This window comes from Mastigoproctus giganteus, chromosome 3, assembly GCF_048544385.1.
Source record: "Mastigoproctus giganteus isolate SK-2022 chromosome 3, ASM4854438v1, whole genome shotgun sequence".
Lineage (NCBI taxonomy): Eukaryota > Metazoa > Arthropoda > Arachnida > Uropygi > Thelyphonidae > Mastigoproctus > Mastigoproctus giganteus.
The window spans coordinates 51,265,032-51,285,708 of NC_143577.1; the positions used below are offsets into that span (position 1 = coordinate 51,265,032).

General features: G+C 35.6%; 1 protein-coding gene across 1 annotated transcript in view; it reads right to left on the reverse strand.

Annotated features, from left to right (window-relative positions):
* Positions 1–512: 512 nt before the first annotated feature.
* Positions 513–20,677, reverse strand: part of LOC150087953 (dual specificity protein phosphatase MPK-4-like) — a 60,629-nt gene continuing 40,464 nt past the window's right edge. Inside the window, exons 6-7 of the mRNA XM_090369978.1 lie at positions 12,749–12,797; positions 513–607 (exon numbers count right to left, since the gene is read on the reverse strand). Of these exons, the coding sequence (XP_090226104.1) occupies positions 531–607; positions 12,749–12,797 (126 nt within the window). The 3' untranslated portion in view covers positions 513–530. The remainder of the gene's footprint in view (positions 608–12,748; positions 12,798–20,677) is intronic.

The window sequence follows — 20,677 nt, forward strand, 5'->3', positions numbered from 1 at the left end:
TGACAGAGTTTTGGCTTATGCTCATTTAGAAATGACACTGTTATCCAGGAGCTGACCTAAAGTTATTAATATTGTTTTTAATTTAATAGCATCAACTGGAAAGAAAATCCACTATTAAGTAAAACTCCAAAGCACTCTAATTAACAGCAGGTTTGCATTAGTGTAATGTCATTAACTTAAAAATGATATTCATGACTTTAGGTTGATTCAAGATTAACAATGTCATTTATAAAGTGAGTATAAGCCCTAGCTCTGTTACTAGAGGGAACAAAGTGTTCCCACAATAAAAACAGAAAAGTACAATGCAGAGAAGTGGTCTTTCCTCAAGTTATAATTTATATTTGTGTACATTCTATTTTTACTGTGATGAATGTGTGATGGATGATCACTTTAGGATAAGGAGGATTCATGTATAAAAAAGTTAAAACTGTACTTAGTATTTAATTAAATCAACAGTTTCAATAAAATATATACACACTCACTATACATATATTACAAAAAGTTTATTTGCTGTTTTAATGTTTTTGTTGTCAACTAAATCTATCAACTTTGCTTTCAATGACTTTAAAAGAGGGTATAATATGGGCCCCACATAAGCATGGAAATCCTAAAATAAAAAATAAATAAAAAATAAATAAAATAATAATAAAATTATCTGTTTTAAGAATAATAATTTGATATTAAACATATCCAAATATGTTTTCCTCTCAAAATTTTTTGGACACTAGAAATGTTTAAATAAACTGGATTTTTATTAATCCTCTAAGTGTCAGCAATATGCTAATTCATCAAAACATTGGTAACATGCCTAGCTTTTTTTTGCATTTTTAATTAGTTCTATGCTATTTGAAACACATAGAGTGTGATTTTGTTATTATTCTGCAAATATATAGCAATAATTTTGTCTTGTTCTACTACATTTGACTGAAAGAGATTGCTTACTCCAATAACATCCAAGGTATTTTCCTGAATGGCTTCAAAATTTGGATGTGAAAATAAAGTATCATTTTGGTCTCTCAAAAAAAAATCCTTCACAAAATAAAATTTTATTATTGAAAAGTATTTCTTAGTTTATTGTTCAATCCTAGTTCTACATAATTAGCAGAATGTCACATACACTGTGATGCTTTCTCCTCTGAAATTCATTGTTATGATAACATACTACAGTTGATAGTGTTCTGTAGGCATTTTTCAAACCCATAATTAACTGTTAGCCCTGACCACTGCGTAGCACACACTGCATCACTCCATGGTATGTATTCCCTATTGCTCCAGAGTCCACAAACCAATGCCCTACCTTCAAATGGTGTTTGGCATTTGCTGGTGATAGGTGGAGTTTGTGAGCTGTAATTCTCCCACAAAAATCAAGTGCATGCAATGCTTTAATAACAGTACACATCCATACATTCACAGTGATAATTCTGCTGACACCTGGGACTCCAATATTAGATTTTGTAGAGAAACCTGATAAGTCAGGTTTCTCTACAAATGACATTATGGTTGAATAACTATCTATTTCAGAGTTTACTTATCCCTATCACTAATTGTCATGGTCAACCGGATAATAATTTAACTACAGAATCATTTGTAGTCTTTTTTTTTTTTTTTTTTTTTTTTGCATCAGTCAATTTCAACTTCTGAAAGCACAAGCAGTCTGCAGTAGCAGCATCAACAGTCATACCTCTCTGGAACCCTGTAAGCTTACCAGTATGAGTTGTAACTAGTATCAGCGTTCTAGCTCACTTCTGTAAATACAAACAACTCATACTAACCACTATTGATATCTTACATGTTTCCTGCACTTTATACCTATCCCTAATCTGCATATGTCTGTTTTACATTGTTCACTGCCTTCAGAAGAGGTATCTGAACACTTGGGAAAGGATAACATATAAGTCATATTAACATGCAAACAATAAAATACTAACAATTTTCAGTATGATAAGCTTATTCAAATTAAAACTTTATTATAATATGACCCCAATGGCAGAGCCTGCATTTAATTGAAACTCAACAGATATTATTAAAAGTGATACTCAACCACAATAAAATATTAGTGGTTTTTTTTTTTTTTTTTTTTGGGTATGGAATGGGATACTTACAAAGGTACACTCCTACCTCACCATAAATACGTTTTATATTTTTTTTATAGGAGTTTGGTTAATTACATGAACAAAAAAGACAAATGAAAATTACATTTCAAGACTGTCAATATTGGAGTTTTACCTATTGTGGGTTATATGCATTCTAACTGGGCCACAATTTGTAATCAAATGAGTTCAAATCTAGTCTTCCAGACAGCTAATCAACAGCTTTGATGAAACTCAGTAATGTTGTTTGTAAACTACTAACAAGTGGATTTTGCAATTTGAACAGGAGCAGATTCCCAGTAAAATACCTGGTGCTGTTCACCACACCATTTCATTCTGCAGTGTTTTGAACTTGTCTTAAACACTACTTCACCAAAAACAGATCAGTAAAGCCATCACAGGGGTACCCCCACCAAACCATGACTAGGGCAGAATGGTGACCTCTTTCCACTTTGAAAATGATCCAAACAGCTTCCTGAAAGGTGTGAGCATATATTTGATATTTATTATATTATTTTTAAATAAGGAAGATTTAGTTCATCTGAAAAGAGGATATTGCTGTGCCTATTTGGTGATCCTAGTTATACATAATTAGCAGAGTTGTTTCACTTGGAAAACAACTGCCTTTCATTGTTCGGTATCATTTAATCATCCCAGGCAAGCTCATAGTTTATACAGCCAACTCTCTCTGGTCATTAACCTCTATCATCAATTTGGATTTTTCAAAGTTCTGCTATTTGTTACTTTAAAGTCTGTGGGGAGAGGGAGAGGGGGAACAATATCTCTAAAACAATATTCAAAAATATCTCTAAGTATCATACCAACTTCATTTGGTCAAATGGCAACAATATGGTTCTTGTTTTTTCACTAAGGACATGTTTCCTGCAATGAGTAAAACTTAACTTTCCTTTGTTTTTTGCTTTCGTAAGGGTGACTATAGCGGTCTCAGACAATTTTTAAATTCTCTGCAGTGGGACCAAGTGATGATGTCACCAACAGCAAATTCTAAATGCAAAGCATTCAGAGAAGTAATCATGGAAGCTACTAACATTTTTATACCAACAAAGAAATACTGTTCAAGGCTTAGACCTAAATGAATGTCAGATGAATTGAGGCAAAGTGGCAATGGTAGAGGAGAAAAGTGAATAGGATGCATATAAATTATCAGGTAATTCAGAAGTAGATATAAATTAGTCTGTAATCAAGTCACAAAGGAGGTTAAGCAAGGTAAGGCAGATTATGAGAAGTTTCTGGCAAAGAATGCAAAGAAAGGCAAGGAAGACTTCTATTCTTATATTAACAGTAGAAGGAAGGAATTGAATCACATCAGGCTACTTGATGTCAATGAGTTAACTGTTCATGACCCTGGTCAGTTTGCTGACAAATTGAATAGGTATTTTGCATCGATTTTCGCACATGAAGAATTCTTTAGGGGAGGATGCCAGAAATTTATCAAACTCCAATGGGGAGCTAAATAACTTTGTGATAACTGAAAGGAAAGTGGAAGAGGAATTGTTGAAGCTGAACATGAAAAAGGCACAAGGGGTCTATCCAATCATATTAAGAGAAGCAGCAAAGGAGGTAAGCAAGTTTTACCATAATTATGAGAGCATTTTGGATTCAGGGGAGGTTGCTATGGACTGAATATGTGCAAATGTATCCCCAATTCATAAACAGAGATCAAAAGGTGATATGAGTAATTACAGACATCTGTAACATCTTTTCTAGTGAAAACAATGGAATCACTGGTTAAAGAAGTAATGTAGGAACATCTGAACAGGAATGCAATTATACTGCAGTTACAACATGGATTTGTTACGGGGAAGTCCTGTTTAACCAATCTGATAAGTTACTATGATTCAGTGACCAAGGAACTGGATACAAAAATTAATTTTGATATATTATGTACTCAGAATTCAGTAAGGCTTTTGATACTGTTGCACATAAAAGACTGCCATATAAACTGGAGCAATGTGGCATTAAGGGCAAGTTACTGCTGTGGATAATGGGATGGTTAAGTGTAAGAAGACAGAGAGTGGGTATCAATGGAGTCCCCTAGGATTCAGCACTGGGCCCATTGTTGTTTTCAATGTTTATTAATGATACTGATGAAGGTGTATCAGGCTTAATGTCAAAGATGACACAAAGGTTGACAGTCTGATTAATGACAGTAATCAGGGTGACCTACTACAACAAGATCTAGGAAAATTGGGTTAATGCACTGAGAAATGGCAGCTGAAGTAACATTGGCAAATGCAAGGTACTGCATATGGGTAGCAGTAATCTTTGAGTAACTTGTCAACTGTGTGGTACTACACTCAAGGTAGTGGAAAATAAAAAAGACCTGGGGGAAATTGTGACGTCAGATATGAAATTGCCTGAGCAGTGTGGACATGCTCCCAGAAGTGTTCATGAAGTTTTGTCAATGATATACAGAAACTTTGCTAGCAATGATAAGGTGATGATTATCCCTTTTTACAAGGCGATGGTTAGGCTACATATTGAGTAGTGTATACAGGTCTAGAGGCTTCACTTTAGAAAGGATGTAGATTTGCTGGAATGGTGCAGAGAAGGGCAGCAACAAGATTGGCGAAGGGATAAAAAGAGTTCACTTATTCAGAAAGCTTCAGTTCTGCAAACTGCGGCTTCTGGAGACTAAGCACCTGCAGAGTGATCTGATTGAGATGTTGTTGTTATTTGGTTTTTAGGAGCATTAGCAACTAAAGCCATATTGCTCCGGGGATATGCGGTGGTCATTCCCTGACCTTTCCGCATCCTCCGTATTTGGTGGTCACGGGCTCAAACCCCGGTCTAATCAAGAAGCGTGTGCTACGCACTGCTGCTCCTGCCCACCTGGCTATGGAGGTGCCCTGATTGAGATGTTTAAGGTCTTGAATGGATTGAGTAAGCTGAATGTGAATGGCATTCTTCCTCTTGCTGAGATCATACACATGAGGAGGCATGAATTTAAGTTGAGGAAATATGGTTGCAGGACAGATGCACAGAAGTTTACCTTCAACTAGCAGGTGGTTGATTATTGGAATAAAATTCCATCTGTTGTTGTGACAGTGGATGGTTTGAATAAATTCAAGGAAGCTAGACAAATTCTTAGAGGGCATGGATGGGAGAAGTGTGTAATAGTTTTTTTATTTTTGCTGATGCTCTATAAGCTTTCTTTCTTGCATCATTTGCCACCACTACTACTATAATAAGCTGATACATACCTTACCTTGTAAAATGTTTATTCATACTAGGTACATGTTTGTTTAATTTTACTCAGTAACTGGCTATTTGGATGTACTCAAAAATAAAGTTTTTAAAACAACATCAATGCCAATATTACTGGTACCTTGTATTTGCATATTCAGCATGTTTACTTACATAATAATATTTATGGCATAATTAGGTATAAATCTAAATTAGAGGACTATGCATTAGTAACATATGTAAATTAATATATGCCAAGAACACTCATGGGACAGAACAGTATCAGTTCCAGTTCAAACCAAATTACAGTATAAGTGAAGGGGGAGGGGAAAGGGTCCTAGAGTGAATATCCTGATGGTTGTTTTAATTTCTACCTACCATTTTGAAACAAGGTAACTACCACTAAACTTATAAATTGCAAATGCAAAACTCTTGTTATTTTATTTATCCTTTTTTTGATGCAATAATATCCTCTGCATCCATTTATTTATTACTTGCATTGATTTCATTAACTTATGGAAATGAATTCCCGTGAACTTCTGCAATTTTTGACTGAATCAGACAACAACGGCTGATAGGTCTAATCTCCATCAATTTTCAAAGCTGTTTTTGTATTGTCATTTATTGAAACTGTGTATACAATTAGTTGGAAAGGGATAAGAGATGATAGCAGACTAGAAGATTAAAAAAATTTGTACATTAGCAGACATTGTACTTTTTCAAGGTCATTGTAATTGAAGTGAAGTGACCTTGAAAACTAAACACGGTATGTACCATTAATGCTGTATAATTTGTTAACATGGAAAATGATTGCTTGGTTAAAAATAAACCAAAAATTTTTGGAATAGTTTTTTATTGGATACTTATTAATGAGACTTTAGCATTAGCATTAGTAGAGGCATTTGATGCAAGAAAGCAAGCTTATGCAGCATCAGCCAAAAAAAAAAAAAAAAAAAAAACCCACTTCCACTTCACCCCTCTGTTCGTTCAAAATACCTGTCCAGCTGAGCCTTAAACTTATTTAGGCTATCAACCTCCACCACAAGGGATGGAAGTCTGTTCCACCAACCAACCACCCGCTGGCTAAAGGCAAATTTCCGCACGTCTATCCTACATTTGTCTTTCCTCAATTTGAATTTATGCCCTCTCAGGTGATTTTTCTGAGCTAGAGGAAGAATCCCATCAGCATTGAGCATGCTTAAACCATTCAAGGCTTTATACACCTCTATCAGATCACCTCGCTGGTGCCTAGTCTCCAGACACTGTAATTTGCAAAACTTAAGCCTTTCTTCGTAAGAACACCCCTTCGTTCCATTCACTAATCTTGTTGCCCTTCTCTGTACTCGTTCCAGCAGCTCTACATCCTTCTTGAAATGAGGCCTCCAGACCTGTATACAGTACTCTAGGTGTGGCCTGACCATCGTCTTATACAATGGAATAATCACCTCCTTATCCCTGCTGGAAAAATTCCTGTATATCATTGACAATACTCCATGAGCTACTCTTGCAGCCCGTCTGCACTGCTCAGAGAACTTCATATCTGCCTGCACAACCACCCCCAAGTCCCTTTCATTCTCTACCACTGTCAGTGTAGTACCACAGAGTTGATACGTTGCTCTGGGGTTGCTGTTTCCCATGTGTAGTACTTTACATTTGTCAATGTTAAACTTCATTTGCCACCTCTCAGCCCATCTGCTCAACCTTTCCAGATCCCGTTGCAGCAGCATAGTGTCAGTAGTGTCCTTGACAACCCTGCCAACCTTTGTATCGTCTGCAAACTTGGACATTAAGCCCAATATACCATCATCAATATCATTTATAAATACAGAAAACAATAATGGACCCAACACTGAGCCCTGAGGGACTCCACTAATAACATCAGTCCACGATGAGCAGTGTCCATTGATTACCACTCTCTGTCTTCTCCCCCTCAACCACCCCTTTATCCATAGCAGCAATTTGCCTCCAATGTCACACTGCTCCAATTTGTGTAGCAGTCTTCCATGTGCAACAGTATCAAAAGCCTTTCTAAGATCCAAGTATATAATATCAAAGTTATTCCCTGCATCCAGTTCTTTTGTGACTGCATCATAGTATCCAATCAAGTTGGTCAGGCAAGACTTCCCCTTAACAAAACCATGCTGTGTCTGAGCTATAACTGAAGTCTTGTCTAAATGATCCTGCAGTGCTTCTTTAACAAGTGCCTCCATTAATTTTCCTGGAACAGAAGTTAAGCTCACAGGTCTATAATTACTTGTGTCAGCCTTTGATCCTCCTTTGTGAATTGGGGTCACATTTGCACATTTCCAGTCTATGGGTACCTCCCCTGAGTCCAAGGAAGCTCTCATAATTATGGCTAAGGGTTTGCTTACTTCCTTTGCTGCCTCCTTTAATATAACTGGATAGATCCCATCCACCCCGGGTGCCTTTCTTGTGTTTATCTTCATCAGTTTCTCCTCCACTTTACTCCCAGTTATTTCAAGATTCTGTAGCTTACTGCTAGAGTTGAATACACCTCTGGCATTCCCCTCGCTGAATAACTCCTCATGTGTGAATGTCGATGCAAAATATTCATTTAGTTTGTTAGCTACCTGAGCAGGATCATCAACACTTGACCCATCAATATCAAGTGGACCAATCTGATTCATCCCCTTCCTTGTAGAGTTTACATAAGTAAAGAACTCTTTGCTGTTTTTCTTTGCATCCCTTGCCAAGGATTTCTCGTAATCTGCCTTCGCCTGCCTAATCTCCTTTGTAACTTGTTGCATATCAACTTGTATCTATCATAGGCTTCTGTGTCATGTGTTAATTTGTATGTATCCCATGCATTTTTCTTCTCTGCCATATGCCTCATTAGTTCATCTGACATCCATTTTGGCCTAAACCTTGAACAATATTTCTTAGTTGGTATGTAAAGCCTAGTAGCTTCCAAGATAAGTTCTTTGAATGCTTCCCATTTTGAATTTGCTGTTGGTAACATCATCAGTTGGTCCCACTGTATAGAATTTAAATACTGTCTCAGTCCATCGTAGTCGCCTTAACGGAAGCAATAACCCTTCCCTTTACCCCTAATGGTAGTTACCTCTTTGAGTAAATCCCACTTCAGCACACTGTGATCACTGCCACCTAGTGGTTCATTTATCTGCAGATTCTTAATGCATGAAGAATCACTGCTGATAATCAAATCAAGAGTATTACTCCCTCTAGTTGCCTCCCGAACATGCTGATGTAGAAAACAATCATCCAATAAATCCACAAAAGCCCTGCTAGTGTGTGAGTAACCAGCCCCCAAATTCCAGTCAATATCTGGGAAATTAAAATCTCCCATTATAAGACACTCTGATTTACTGGCCCACTCTATTTCCCTGTACAGTTCCTTATTATACTCATCAGAGTCATTAGGCCTATAGCACACTCCTACTCTCAATTTTGATCTCCCAATGTTTATGTCACACCAAACTGACTCCACACTGCACTGTCCAGCGATGTCGACTGGCTTCACTTCCTTGGTTTTTATGTGTTTCTTAACTAATAGCATAACCCCTCCCCCCTTCCTATCCTGTCTATCCTTTCTGTAGACGTTGTACTCCCCAAATTGGAGTTCTGCATCCCTTATATCTGTGTGACACCACGTCTCTGATATCCCAACAATATCTGCCTTTGATGTTTTGAGCAATACCTCAAATTCATCAAATTTATTTACTAAACTCCTAGCATTGGTGTACACGCAAGTATACCTGCACCTGTTTCTATTCTTAGCTACCCTAACACAACCCATGTGTTTACTTGTACCGCAATGGCTCCCAGCAGTCTCTGAAATACCACGCATCTTGTTTTTCAGGCTTCTGCTCATTCTAATAGAAGCAGTGCAAGAATCTCTTTCACCTCTGCCAGTGGCTACTGTCAATCTATTGGTCTTTGTCTCCCCCCAAGCTAGCAGTTTTCCGACCCACCTAACACTGCCTCGATAGCATCAGCAAATATTCTTGCACCCTTTCTATTTAAGTGTATCCCATCCCTGTAGAAGCAATCTCTCCTGTTAACAAGTACAGTCCAGGCTGAAAAAAATTCTACCCCTTGAGCCTTGCACAATCTTTCCAGGGCCGAATTGATCGACACTTTCAAATTCAACCCTAATTCTCAGCTTTTGTTCAACAGTGACCTGTACTTGTTAAGTAATTCTGCTGGTCTCCTACTCTTAATATTTCAATATGACTTTCAATATTAACAACTGATAACCACATCAAGGCTGGCTGTAAATGCTTTTAAGGTACTTGCCAAATTGCCATTTGTGTCAAGATGCCGTTCACCTGTGTGTTGTTGCATATATTAATTTACATATGTATGATTGGCACTATGTGCACTTCCTTGATCCTGTCCCAATGTGAAGTGTGTGAGTGTGTTATAGTACTTATTAGTTGCACATTCCATCTGATCAGGTCTATTTTCCCTTCACAAGCTGAACTGGCTTCCTTTTAACTTCTTGACAGCTGTAATATATTAGTGGTTTAGAATATGATTTGCATATTATGGCATACCTGTGTACGTGAAATTTGTAGTGAAATGTACTTTTAAATTATTTTTTCAATGCAGATTGCTCAGAACAGATGTAACATCGCCTTGTTACATAAGCATTAGGCCAAAAACTGTTCAGATTTCATTTATGTTTGGCCACGGAATCATTTCCCATGCTAATCATGTGGCATTAACAACACACTCTCTCCATGTATGGGATGTACCATTAATGAAACATAAAACATATGCACTCTTCAGAGCCAACACATGAAACACATAAATATACATACATATACCCCAGAAAGAGTTAAAGAAACTGAAATCCAGTTTCTTTAACTTGAAATGGTAACAACTTATTAACAAGTTGTTAACAACTTGTTAACAACCCCTTGAGTTATTTTTTATTCATTGCCAATACAGGAAATTTAAGATGCACAAAGTAAAAAACCATTAAAAAATTTTATTTAAATTAATCAAACATAATATTTTCAATTGTTTTCAAAATGTGAGCTACATGATTTTCACTCTATTTTGTAAAAATGGAAAACAGGCTCATGAGAATGCCGTGTCTTTGTGTATGTCTGCCTGTCCATTCTCTTCTCACCAGTAACTTGTGTTTAGAGTCCAGTTGAACAAATTTATGGTGCATGTGAAGGGATGGGGGGAAGGGTCCTAGACTGCATACCCAGATAAGTGTTTTTATTTCTACCCACCATTTTGAAATTAGATAACTGCCCCTTGAATTATAAGCACACCATCCATTTATAATTCTCGTGTTTATAGTCTGATACAAACTAAATTTACAGTACATGGAGCAAGGGATTTCCAGGGCATTCTAATAACAGTGTTTTCATTTTGTTCTTTTTAGGATAACAGAATCACAATTTCATATAAATGACTGAGTGGATTATGACCATTTGTAGTTATGACTGAGTAATGCACAAATTAAAAAGTTTGAGGAACAAGGCTTACTTTGGCTATAAAAATCTAACAGAAATAGAACTACATAGGGGAAACAGTAAATGGAATGTTGATAATCCAGAAGGGCAGATTTGTACTGCTATAATGACCTGCATACCCGCTGGGTATAACAGATTTGAATGATGATGATGGTTTAGGCTGCACGTTTATAATTTGATACAAAATAAATTTGCACTGTATACAAGGTGTCTCAAAAATATTGGTACAAACGTTTAGGGGAGGTAGGTAACATCAAAGGAATGTGAATCGCATAGGAACCCATAACCGGAAACGTCACGGGAAAGCAGTAGCAGAGGCACAAGAAGCAGAAATGACACAAGACTGTAATTAGTGGCAAACATTTATTTGACATAATATTCACAATGGAGTATGAGATGGATGCATTTCATGATGTTACAACAGATGCTGGAAGGTTCCACCATGAGACGCGATGCATGCGTGACACCGACGCAGCATGGAGTCTCGCCACGAGATCCATTTCTGTCTCCACAGGCAATTCATACATGATAGATTTGAGGGCCTCCCCCCTCCACAGAAATAAATCAAGGCTCGATAAATCAGGTGAGCGTGGGGGCCAGGCAACGGGTCCACCACAGCCAATTCATCGACGCCCAAAATGCCTGTTCAAATAGTCATGAACATACCTTCCATAATGGGCAGGCGCCCCGTCATGTTGAAACCAAATGTTGCGTCTCACATTTGCTGGAACATCGTCAAGTAACCTTGGTAGAACTTGTTCAAGAAATATCCGATATTTAGCGGAGTTCATGCGGGATGGTAACAGGTATGGGCCAACTAAGCAGTCACCAAACATACCAATAGAACTGATTACATATTTAAACTTATATTGAATTTATAGAGGAAATCATCAAAGTCTCTGGAGAAAATATAGTGACTGACTTGAGGCTGCACATGTATTGCTAGACACAAAATGGATAGCAAGTGAAAGCAGGTGTGGAAGACGTAACATCATTAGTCTGCTTATAATCTCTTACTGCAAAGTGCAAAGCTAAAAAAGACAAAAAATCGAATGCAAACCAATTTTCAAAAATGTGAAGGTAGGGAACAAAGGATAATCTAAGAAAAGCATTTTTATTTTAATCTAACCCCTCAAAATGAGATGACAACCACTCAAATTATAATTCAAGCATGAAAAAGATACAACTAAATTAACAGTTGCTAGAGTCTCCTGTCTCGGATTAAAACATGATGACAGATTTTCATATGTTGAATTAATCACATTTTCAAAATGGCTGCCTGTATTTAGAGTTTGTGTGTGTATTCTGTACATCTCTTCAAATAAAGATTTTTACTATTATTATCATAATCATCATACAAGTTAGTCCTCGTGAGTAGCATAGTGGTTATAATAACCATCCTCCCCACACTGTGCAGAAATGTTTTGATTTGAATCCTTTCAATGATGATAGTAACTTTTATGGGCCTTTTTCACACCATATCTAAGTTAGTCAGTGTCAAGCAAGGATAGCAGGGTGTTTTCATACAGAAAAACAAGCAAAGTGATATTAGAATGCATAATTTAAAGACATAATACACACAAGTAGACTAACTCATTCTCTTGGGTATCCATAATATGAAAATATTTAATTATTATATAATTTGGTCACCATTTACAAATTTTCTCTTTTTTTTTTTTTGTGCACATTAACTTTTACAAAACTTTTTTTTTTCAGGAGTAAAATTACAAGTTCTACCCACTGTGAGATTAACAAATGGACCCTGTGCTGTTTAACAACCATACTATATTGACCACTGGGAAGGGGAAAATTAACTGCCCTCCAGTGACAGACCTGGTAGTATGGTAGTTTCATCACTATTATTCTGTAAAACTGAATGGTGACTTCAGTCATACTTAGTTTTATATATTTCTTCATATGAAATCACAATAATCATAGTTCTATATAACAGTTTTTAGATTATCCATTCCATCTTACCTAGCCAATTAAATCTTCCTATTTTTGCTTGACATTTTGGACAATGAATCTAAATAAAAAATTATAGAAGAAAATAACTATTCTGCGTAAACGAATTACAGAATTTGACTTTTTATTTGTTACTTAAGGTCATAATTTTATAAAGAAAATAAAAGGCAAGCAATATCTTTAAATAAAATCATAAGTACAAATAGGATCTTGTCAGCAGCAATGGCTATATTTCTGAGAATCTCTGCAATCAACAAACTTAAAAGTCTATGGGAAAAGCAAAGTTAGACTCACATAATACACAATATTTTTTAATAAAATATATTTTTGTATGAATATTTTACACATGCTGAGTAGCCACTGATTTTTTTATTTTTTATTTTACCTGCACCTAATGTGATGTAGGCCACATAACAATATTGATTTCATCTAAACTTCTTTAGGTGTACACAGAAGTAAGTTTTATTCACACATGCATTCAGAAAAAGTGAAGTGGAAAGTACAGTGAGTTGATATTCAATAAATTATTAATTTTGGTAAAAAAAAAAAAAACACTTCAAATATCAGTTCAATATTTTATTATTACCTTATATTTTTATTAAATGCTGTAATTTTTTTTGATATACTGTACTTGCTCTAAAACTGAAAAAAAAAAAAAAAAAAAATTGTATATGAGGTATACTGTACATGCATATAAAATTGTATTATATGCATGTATTCTAATATATGTAGATTATTAATATGTAGATTTAAAATACTTTAAAAATTTAAGAAAACTGTAATAAAGACTCTCTCTCTCTCTCTCTTTCTCAAGAAAACATTAATCCCTATTTTGGATTGTCTGATATATGGATTGTTTCATATATGTACCTAATCTTACTTTATATTCTTCAAGGGAATATTTTGTTCAGTTGCAGTGATTTAGTCATTACTGAAGGCCTCAGAAGGCATTAAAGAATCTTGGGATGAAGTCAAAGTGAACTGCTGCTCAATGAAAGTGTGGCCAGAATGTTTCAGTAATTTTCCACGATTTCTCAACATTACAGTAGATATAATCGAACTGGCTAGAAATGCCGAAGAAGAAGATCTCAGAGTTCAACAAGAAGAAAAGGTGGAAAATTGCAGGTGGCAGAACTGAAGAAACTGTCTAGTTTAGATTTAATCAAACTTGGTTAACTGGAAAAGGAAGATGAAGAAGAAACAATGTGGAATAACAATTAAAGAATTAAAGGCTAAGAAAACAGTAGGGATTTTATAAATGATTAAGGAAATTAATGTTGAAATTGCTGAAGTTGATTTTCTTATGGAATGAATACAGGTACTTACTGTTCATTACTTTAAGTACTTGAGTATGCAAATATTGCCAATATAAATGGTTTCTATCCTCAGTAGTCAGCAAGGAGCAATCACACTTATTTTAAAACCACTTATTTTAATACACAATTAAGTGCAAAGACATCATTATTTTTTTTCAAAAAAATTTCCCATGTTGTCAAAAAAACACATGTATACTATCAAACTGCAACTGACCAAGCATCTGGCCTATTTATGGATTAATTGAATCCATAAATAGCAAACTTGCAATCACAGGACCCTCACTGAGTGCAAACTTATAATCAGTGAAGGCCCAGTGTACATCATATTTAACATTTATCCAATATCTTGTACAGTAGTTTTCAAAAAACTTTCAATTAAAAAACATGGTGCACAACTAATACAAAATTTATACAGCCACTCCCCAGCTTATGTAATACTCAACTTACGGAAATGGAGGTATCATGAAAATATCATAATGTGAACCCAGTAACACTTTTATTTTTTTTTGGAATTCGTCCCAAGACCTTGGAGGTTGAAATTTTCACTATACAGGTGACCCCCGCTTAACGCTGATACCTGAAAAACAGAGCGCTAAGTGAATCAGTGCTAAGCGAGCACATAATTCCCATAATGTAAGATATGTATTTGTGAGTCATGGTCTATGCCATAGGATATTTCCTAATCAATAATAAACAGTAGCGAAAAGACACACAAATATCGGTCAAAATATTTAATATTAAAAATTTGTACATATAAAATATTCTCCATTACATATTTATATAATTATGTGGTAAGTAACTACATCACGTATCAAAATTAAACTTAAAATTATGAATTCATTAATCCAATGGCCCTGGGCTGTCGAGTTTTCGTAACTTTGGTCAATTTTGGGTTGTACTTTGGCTGTCTTCCTAGTAAGGGGTTTTACTTTAAAATCCCCACAGCATTACCACCCAACAATAAAGTCAACCGATCCTTCGCTGCTTTGAAGCATGACATGTTTTTTTTTTCTTCTTTCAATATGAAACTTCTTTTAGGCATTCGTTTCCAAAAAAGTCCTGTTTCACCTATGTTAAAAACTTGTTGAGAGGTTTAACACCACTCATTCAATAATTTTTAGAAGTTCTTTTTTGACTGTTTCGGCTCCTTCTTGATCTGCACTTGCGGCTTCTCCCTGGATTTTAAATCTATCTTACCAGCCCTTACTAGCTTTAAATGGTTCCACATTTTATTATTATTTTTTTTAAAGGTGAGCTTTCTTCAGATCATCATATAGGCTAATCGATTTTTCTTTAATAATATTTAACTTAATGGAATTGTTCGTTGGATATTACCTTCAATAAAATTATTTAGAAGTCTCTCTCGATTTCAATTATAATAGCCAGCTTAGTTGCTTGCAGTGAGACAGCTGTCTTTCCTGCTGCTAAAATTAATTCTTTATTTTTTATAATTTTCCTTTTTACAGTGGAATCTGCCAGTCCTAAATTATTGCACATATCCAATTGTTGAATGGAATTGATTCGCTTCAAAATGTATAATTTAATTTAATTTTCAAATTCAGTATTTTTCTTACCTTAGTAGGCTTCCTACTACATCCAGACGTTGTTCCTTTTTAATTCTTATCCGCCATTATTAATCTTTGAAAACATAAGAGCGTTGCATTAATTATGATACAATGTTCGAGTAAACTAACAATGTCTAATACTGTACCGAGTGATGACTAGACTTCGGATAAATGCATATAACGCAAATATTACAAGAAATATACTTTATTTTTTTTTAAATGTTGATCTCGGAAATCAGGGAGAAAATTTCGCAAGTCAGCTATCGACTACATCAGAAGAAACGTTTTTGTTAAAGATGCCAAAAATTCAATCTGTACGCTGGTAAAAGAGCATTATAGTGAGATATAGGTTATAATATAAAAACAGCGTTATAGCGAATCAGCTTAGAGCAAATCGTGTTATAACGAGGGCCTACTGTATAACTAACTTATTTATCTCTCTAAATAAGGTCATTTTTATAATGGAAATTTCACTACCCTTTCATTGTTATCATATGTTCTGTTATAAGAATCAATTTTGAATGCCTTTGTGATATTTTTCTAAAACACATTTCTGGAGGTCACTACCATAAAACAATAAAAACAATTTACACTTTCTAGTTTATTGATCTTTCCTGTTAGCGCAATCTATTATAAATGGGTAGTAAACTCCATCTTATTGCATTTGCGATAATAGTGATAACTGGAATTCTGTAGGTTTTTACATTATGGTGAAATGAGTTCCCCTTCACTGAAATCTTCAATCATATAAAAAAACAAATAAATTTTCAAAATCTTCTCTTTATTCCTATTTACTTATTACAATGGTGAGGTAAAAGGGACCAACAGAAAGTGCAAGTGGTGGCAGTGCTAGAAAATGAAACAAAATTAATTTAGAAATGAAGATGATTAATTAGGAAGTACAAAGCAGGACAAAGTTTGTCATCTATTGCATGCAATTAGGTCTCACTGCTTCAATATTATTTTAAGAGACAGTGCGCATATAAAAGAACATGTTAAAGGATCAACACATTTATGATCAACAGTGATCACAAAACAGCGTTCAGGTGCTATATCGAAGATGTAAAAGCTATTAATAGTATGGATGGAAAATCAGATTCAGAAGCAAGTGCCCCTGAGTTCAATGGCTATTCAAGCAAAAGCAAGAAGTATTTATGAAGGTATTAAGGATAAGTACGGTGAACCCCAAGCCAAATTCGTGGCAAGCAACGGGTTGTTTAATAGGTCCAAGCATCATGCTGATTTCCAGAACATTAAAGTATGCAGTGAAGTTTCCAGTGCCCATTCTGCAGCTGCAGAGAAATTTTGTAATGTGTTGGAAAAAACCCCTTCTAAATCTCCACAGCCCTCAACTTCCGCAACGACGTGCCCATCAACTGGAAAGTTAATTCTGGCAATGATGCTCGAAAGATAAAACTTGCTGATGGTATGCCTGTCTCCTCTCTCTTTTTGTAATTTAAAAATTTTGAAATTTTTGTAATTTTGTACACTTCTGTAATTTTTCCTGTGAATAAGATAAAAAAAATTGAATAAATAATTCTACTTACATGTTCGTAGAAACGCTTCTTTTTTGCTTCAGTCAAATTCAATCAAATTTGCAAGTGCTACATAAGCATTTAGGGAAATTCCGACTTACGTAGAGTTCCGCGGAATGCAACCCTCATGTAAGTCGGGGAGTGGCTGTACTTTGAAGTAGCAACATGCATTGAAAAATGAAGATTCTATATGAACAGTGCATTTGACAATACAACCTCTTGCTACAATTCTTCTGCAATTGTAACCAGTGAGAATGGAATAATTCTTATGTTTCAGCATAAGTGACATATTGATGTTGCACAGATTGAAAATGCGGACCAAACACCTATGTCTAAAAATGAATTATATGAATTGATTTTATGCGTTTATTAAAAAATATATATTTATATTCCAGAACAGCCATACAATATACAATAAGAGGTGGTTACTCATCTCAGGCAAGGATTGTACAGATTCTTCTCACAAAAACTCAGGTTTTTCATCTAGCAAAAGAGGTAAACCAATCATAGAATGCACACAATTTACAGATGCAAAACACTGATGCTTCACAGCCTTAGTTTTCTTTTTTGATAAAAAACCAAAATTAACTGTAACAGTTCACTATTATAGCAATTTCATATAGCACTCAGTTAATAATGGGCTGTTTTTCTGTGCAGATATGAACATGCACTCTACCACACAGCCAGAGTGTGTAGTTTTGTAAGTAAAAACTGCAAGTTATGAAAAACACTAACAAAACTAGAAAGCACACCACTGATAAAAACTAAAAAAGTACAATATAAATGAATTTTGACAAGAAGGGAAAAAAATGAATTAACACTGCAAATTAGTCACAAGCAGTAGTGGTTGGAAGCCTTTCATACATCGCAGCATCTTTTGATACCTATCAGGAGAAGATTCTAAGTTTCAGGGGTATCATATGTTTGAAGAAACAGCATTCAAAATATATCTTATTAGACTGAAAATATGACTCCAATACCCTATATATTTTGAAGTGCTGTTGGACAACAATGTCAATAAGAACAAAAAAGAAAGGTGAAAAAGAAGTGTGAGTACATCTTGTGTCTCAAAACAGATTTCTTATTGCAGAAGCTCATTATTTATAAGTACTTCATGATAACTTCTGAAAATTGGACTGGAGTTAAATGACTCATGTAGATCTCAAGAACACTATCTTGTTGACTTTCAGGTGGCTGTTTGTAGGCATTTCTGACATTCCGCATTTTTGTGCCCAAACTTTCAGAGATAGGTTACAAACACTTCTTGAAGCCCTTTCCCTCAAACATTTATCTTTACTGATTTTAACATGCTTAAACTTTGAAATACATTATGTAGAACTTAACTAAATTTCTGCAGGACAATTAAAGATGCTTAACTCACCAGATCACACTTTGAGGATTGAGCCAATCTCCAAAGATGTTCAAAACTTTTGAAAAAACAAAGAAAGAATAGTCTTAACCTGCTAATAGCCTGAGTACCTTGAAATAAAAATTATAATTTTTTGGTACAATACCATTTCTTTATCACCATGTCAATATGTAGAAAATGTAGTCAAAAAAAGACACTGTTATGATTATTATGTTCTAGAAATTTTGAAAGAAACCATTATTCTCATAACTCCTGCAATTATTTCAAAGCCAATCAAACAATAAGCTGTGACAAGTCACATGCACAAAGCGGTCAAGTTACTTGTATAATGTCAGTTCACTGGAGGCAGTCCTCTAAATTATTTACATTATCACAGGGAGATATCAGACCAATGTCAGATGTCTCCATGTGATGACCAATAAGATTGAGCATTTTGCTTTCATATTATTATAGGGAGCAGATGGCTTTGCTTTCATATTCTTATATGGAGCAGACGGCTCATTGTAAACAGCTTAGAGCAGCTGTTTTTATTCATCTGTTTAAGAAACAGCTCATTCTCCATAAGGCATTTTGTTAGAATAGTGGAAGACTAATTTTATTAAAATTAGCATTAGTTGAGGCATATGATGCAAGAAAGAAAACTTATAGAGCATCAGCCAAAAAAAAAAAAAAAACCCCTTCCCATTTCGCCCATCTGGTCACTCCAAAATGTTTGTCTAGTTCAACGTTAAATTTATTTAAGCTATCAACTTCCACAACAACAGATGGAAGTCTGTTCCAGCAATCAACTACCCGCTGGCTAAAGGCAAACTTCCGCACATCTATTCTACAACTGTCTTTTCTCAATTTGAATCTATGCCCCCCTTGGGTTCTTAATCTCAGCAAGTGGAAGTATCCCCCATCAGCATTGAGTCTGCTCAAACCATTCAAGGCCTTGTACGCCTCAATCAGATCACCTCGCAGGTGCCTAGTCTCCAGATGCTGCAACTTACAGAATTTAAGCCTCTCCTGGTAAGAGAACCCCTTTATTCCTCTCACCAATCTTGTTGTCCTTCTCTGTACTCATTATAGTCACTCTACATCCTTCCTAAAATGAGGCCTCAGACCTGAACGCAGTTATCAAGGTGTGGCCTGACCATTTCCTTATACAAAGGTATAATCACCTCCTTGTCACTGTTAGCAAAATTCCTATATATCATTGACAAAACTCCATGACCTGCTCTGGAAATCCATCTGCACTGCACAGAGAACTTCGTATCCGACTGCATAATTACCGCCAAGTCTTTTTCATTCTCAACTTCCCTGAGTGTAGTACTACACAGTTGGCACGTTTCTCTTGGGTTACTGCTACCCATATGCAGTACTTTGTATTTGTCAATATTAAACTTCAGTTGCCACTTATCTTCAGCGGGTGAACATTTTCTGGTGGGTGTGGACGTGCCACTGGGCGTCTCCCAGAGCGTCCCACACGGCCCATCAAACTAACTTTTCTAGATCCTGTTGCAGTAGCATACTGTCTTTACTATCGTTAACAACCCTGCCAACCTTTATATCATCTGCAAACTTGGACATTAAGCCTGATATACCTTCATCGATATTGTTAATAAATACACAAAACAAAAATGGGCCCAGCACCGTATTATGGGGGAATCCACTAATAACATTAGTCCACGTAGAGCAGTATCCATTTATTATCACTCTCTGCCGTCTCCCACTCAACCATCCCTTTATCCATTGCAGCAACTTGCCCTTAATGCCATACCTCTCCAATTTGTACAGCAGTCTTTCAAGTACAACATTATCAAAAGCTTTCCTGAAATAAAAGTATATGATAACAAAATTATTTTTTGCATCCAGTTCCTTTGCGACCACATCGTAGTATTCAATCAAATTGGTCAGACAAGACTTCCCCCCCTTAACAAACCGATGCTGTGTCTGAACTATTACTGCAATTTTGTCTAAATGATCTTGCATCACTTCTTTAACCAGTGACTCCATTATTTTCCCTGGAACAGAAGTTAAACTAACAGGTCTATAATTATTTGTGTCATCCTTTGAAACCCCTTTGTGAATTGGGGATACATTTGCACATCTCCAGTCCATGGGGACCTCCCTTGAATCTAGGGATGCTCTCATAATTATGGCTATGGGTTTGC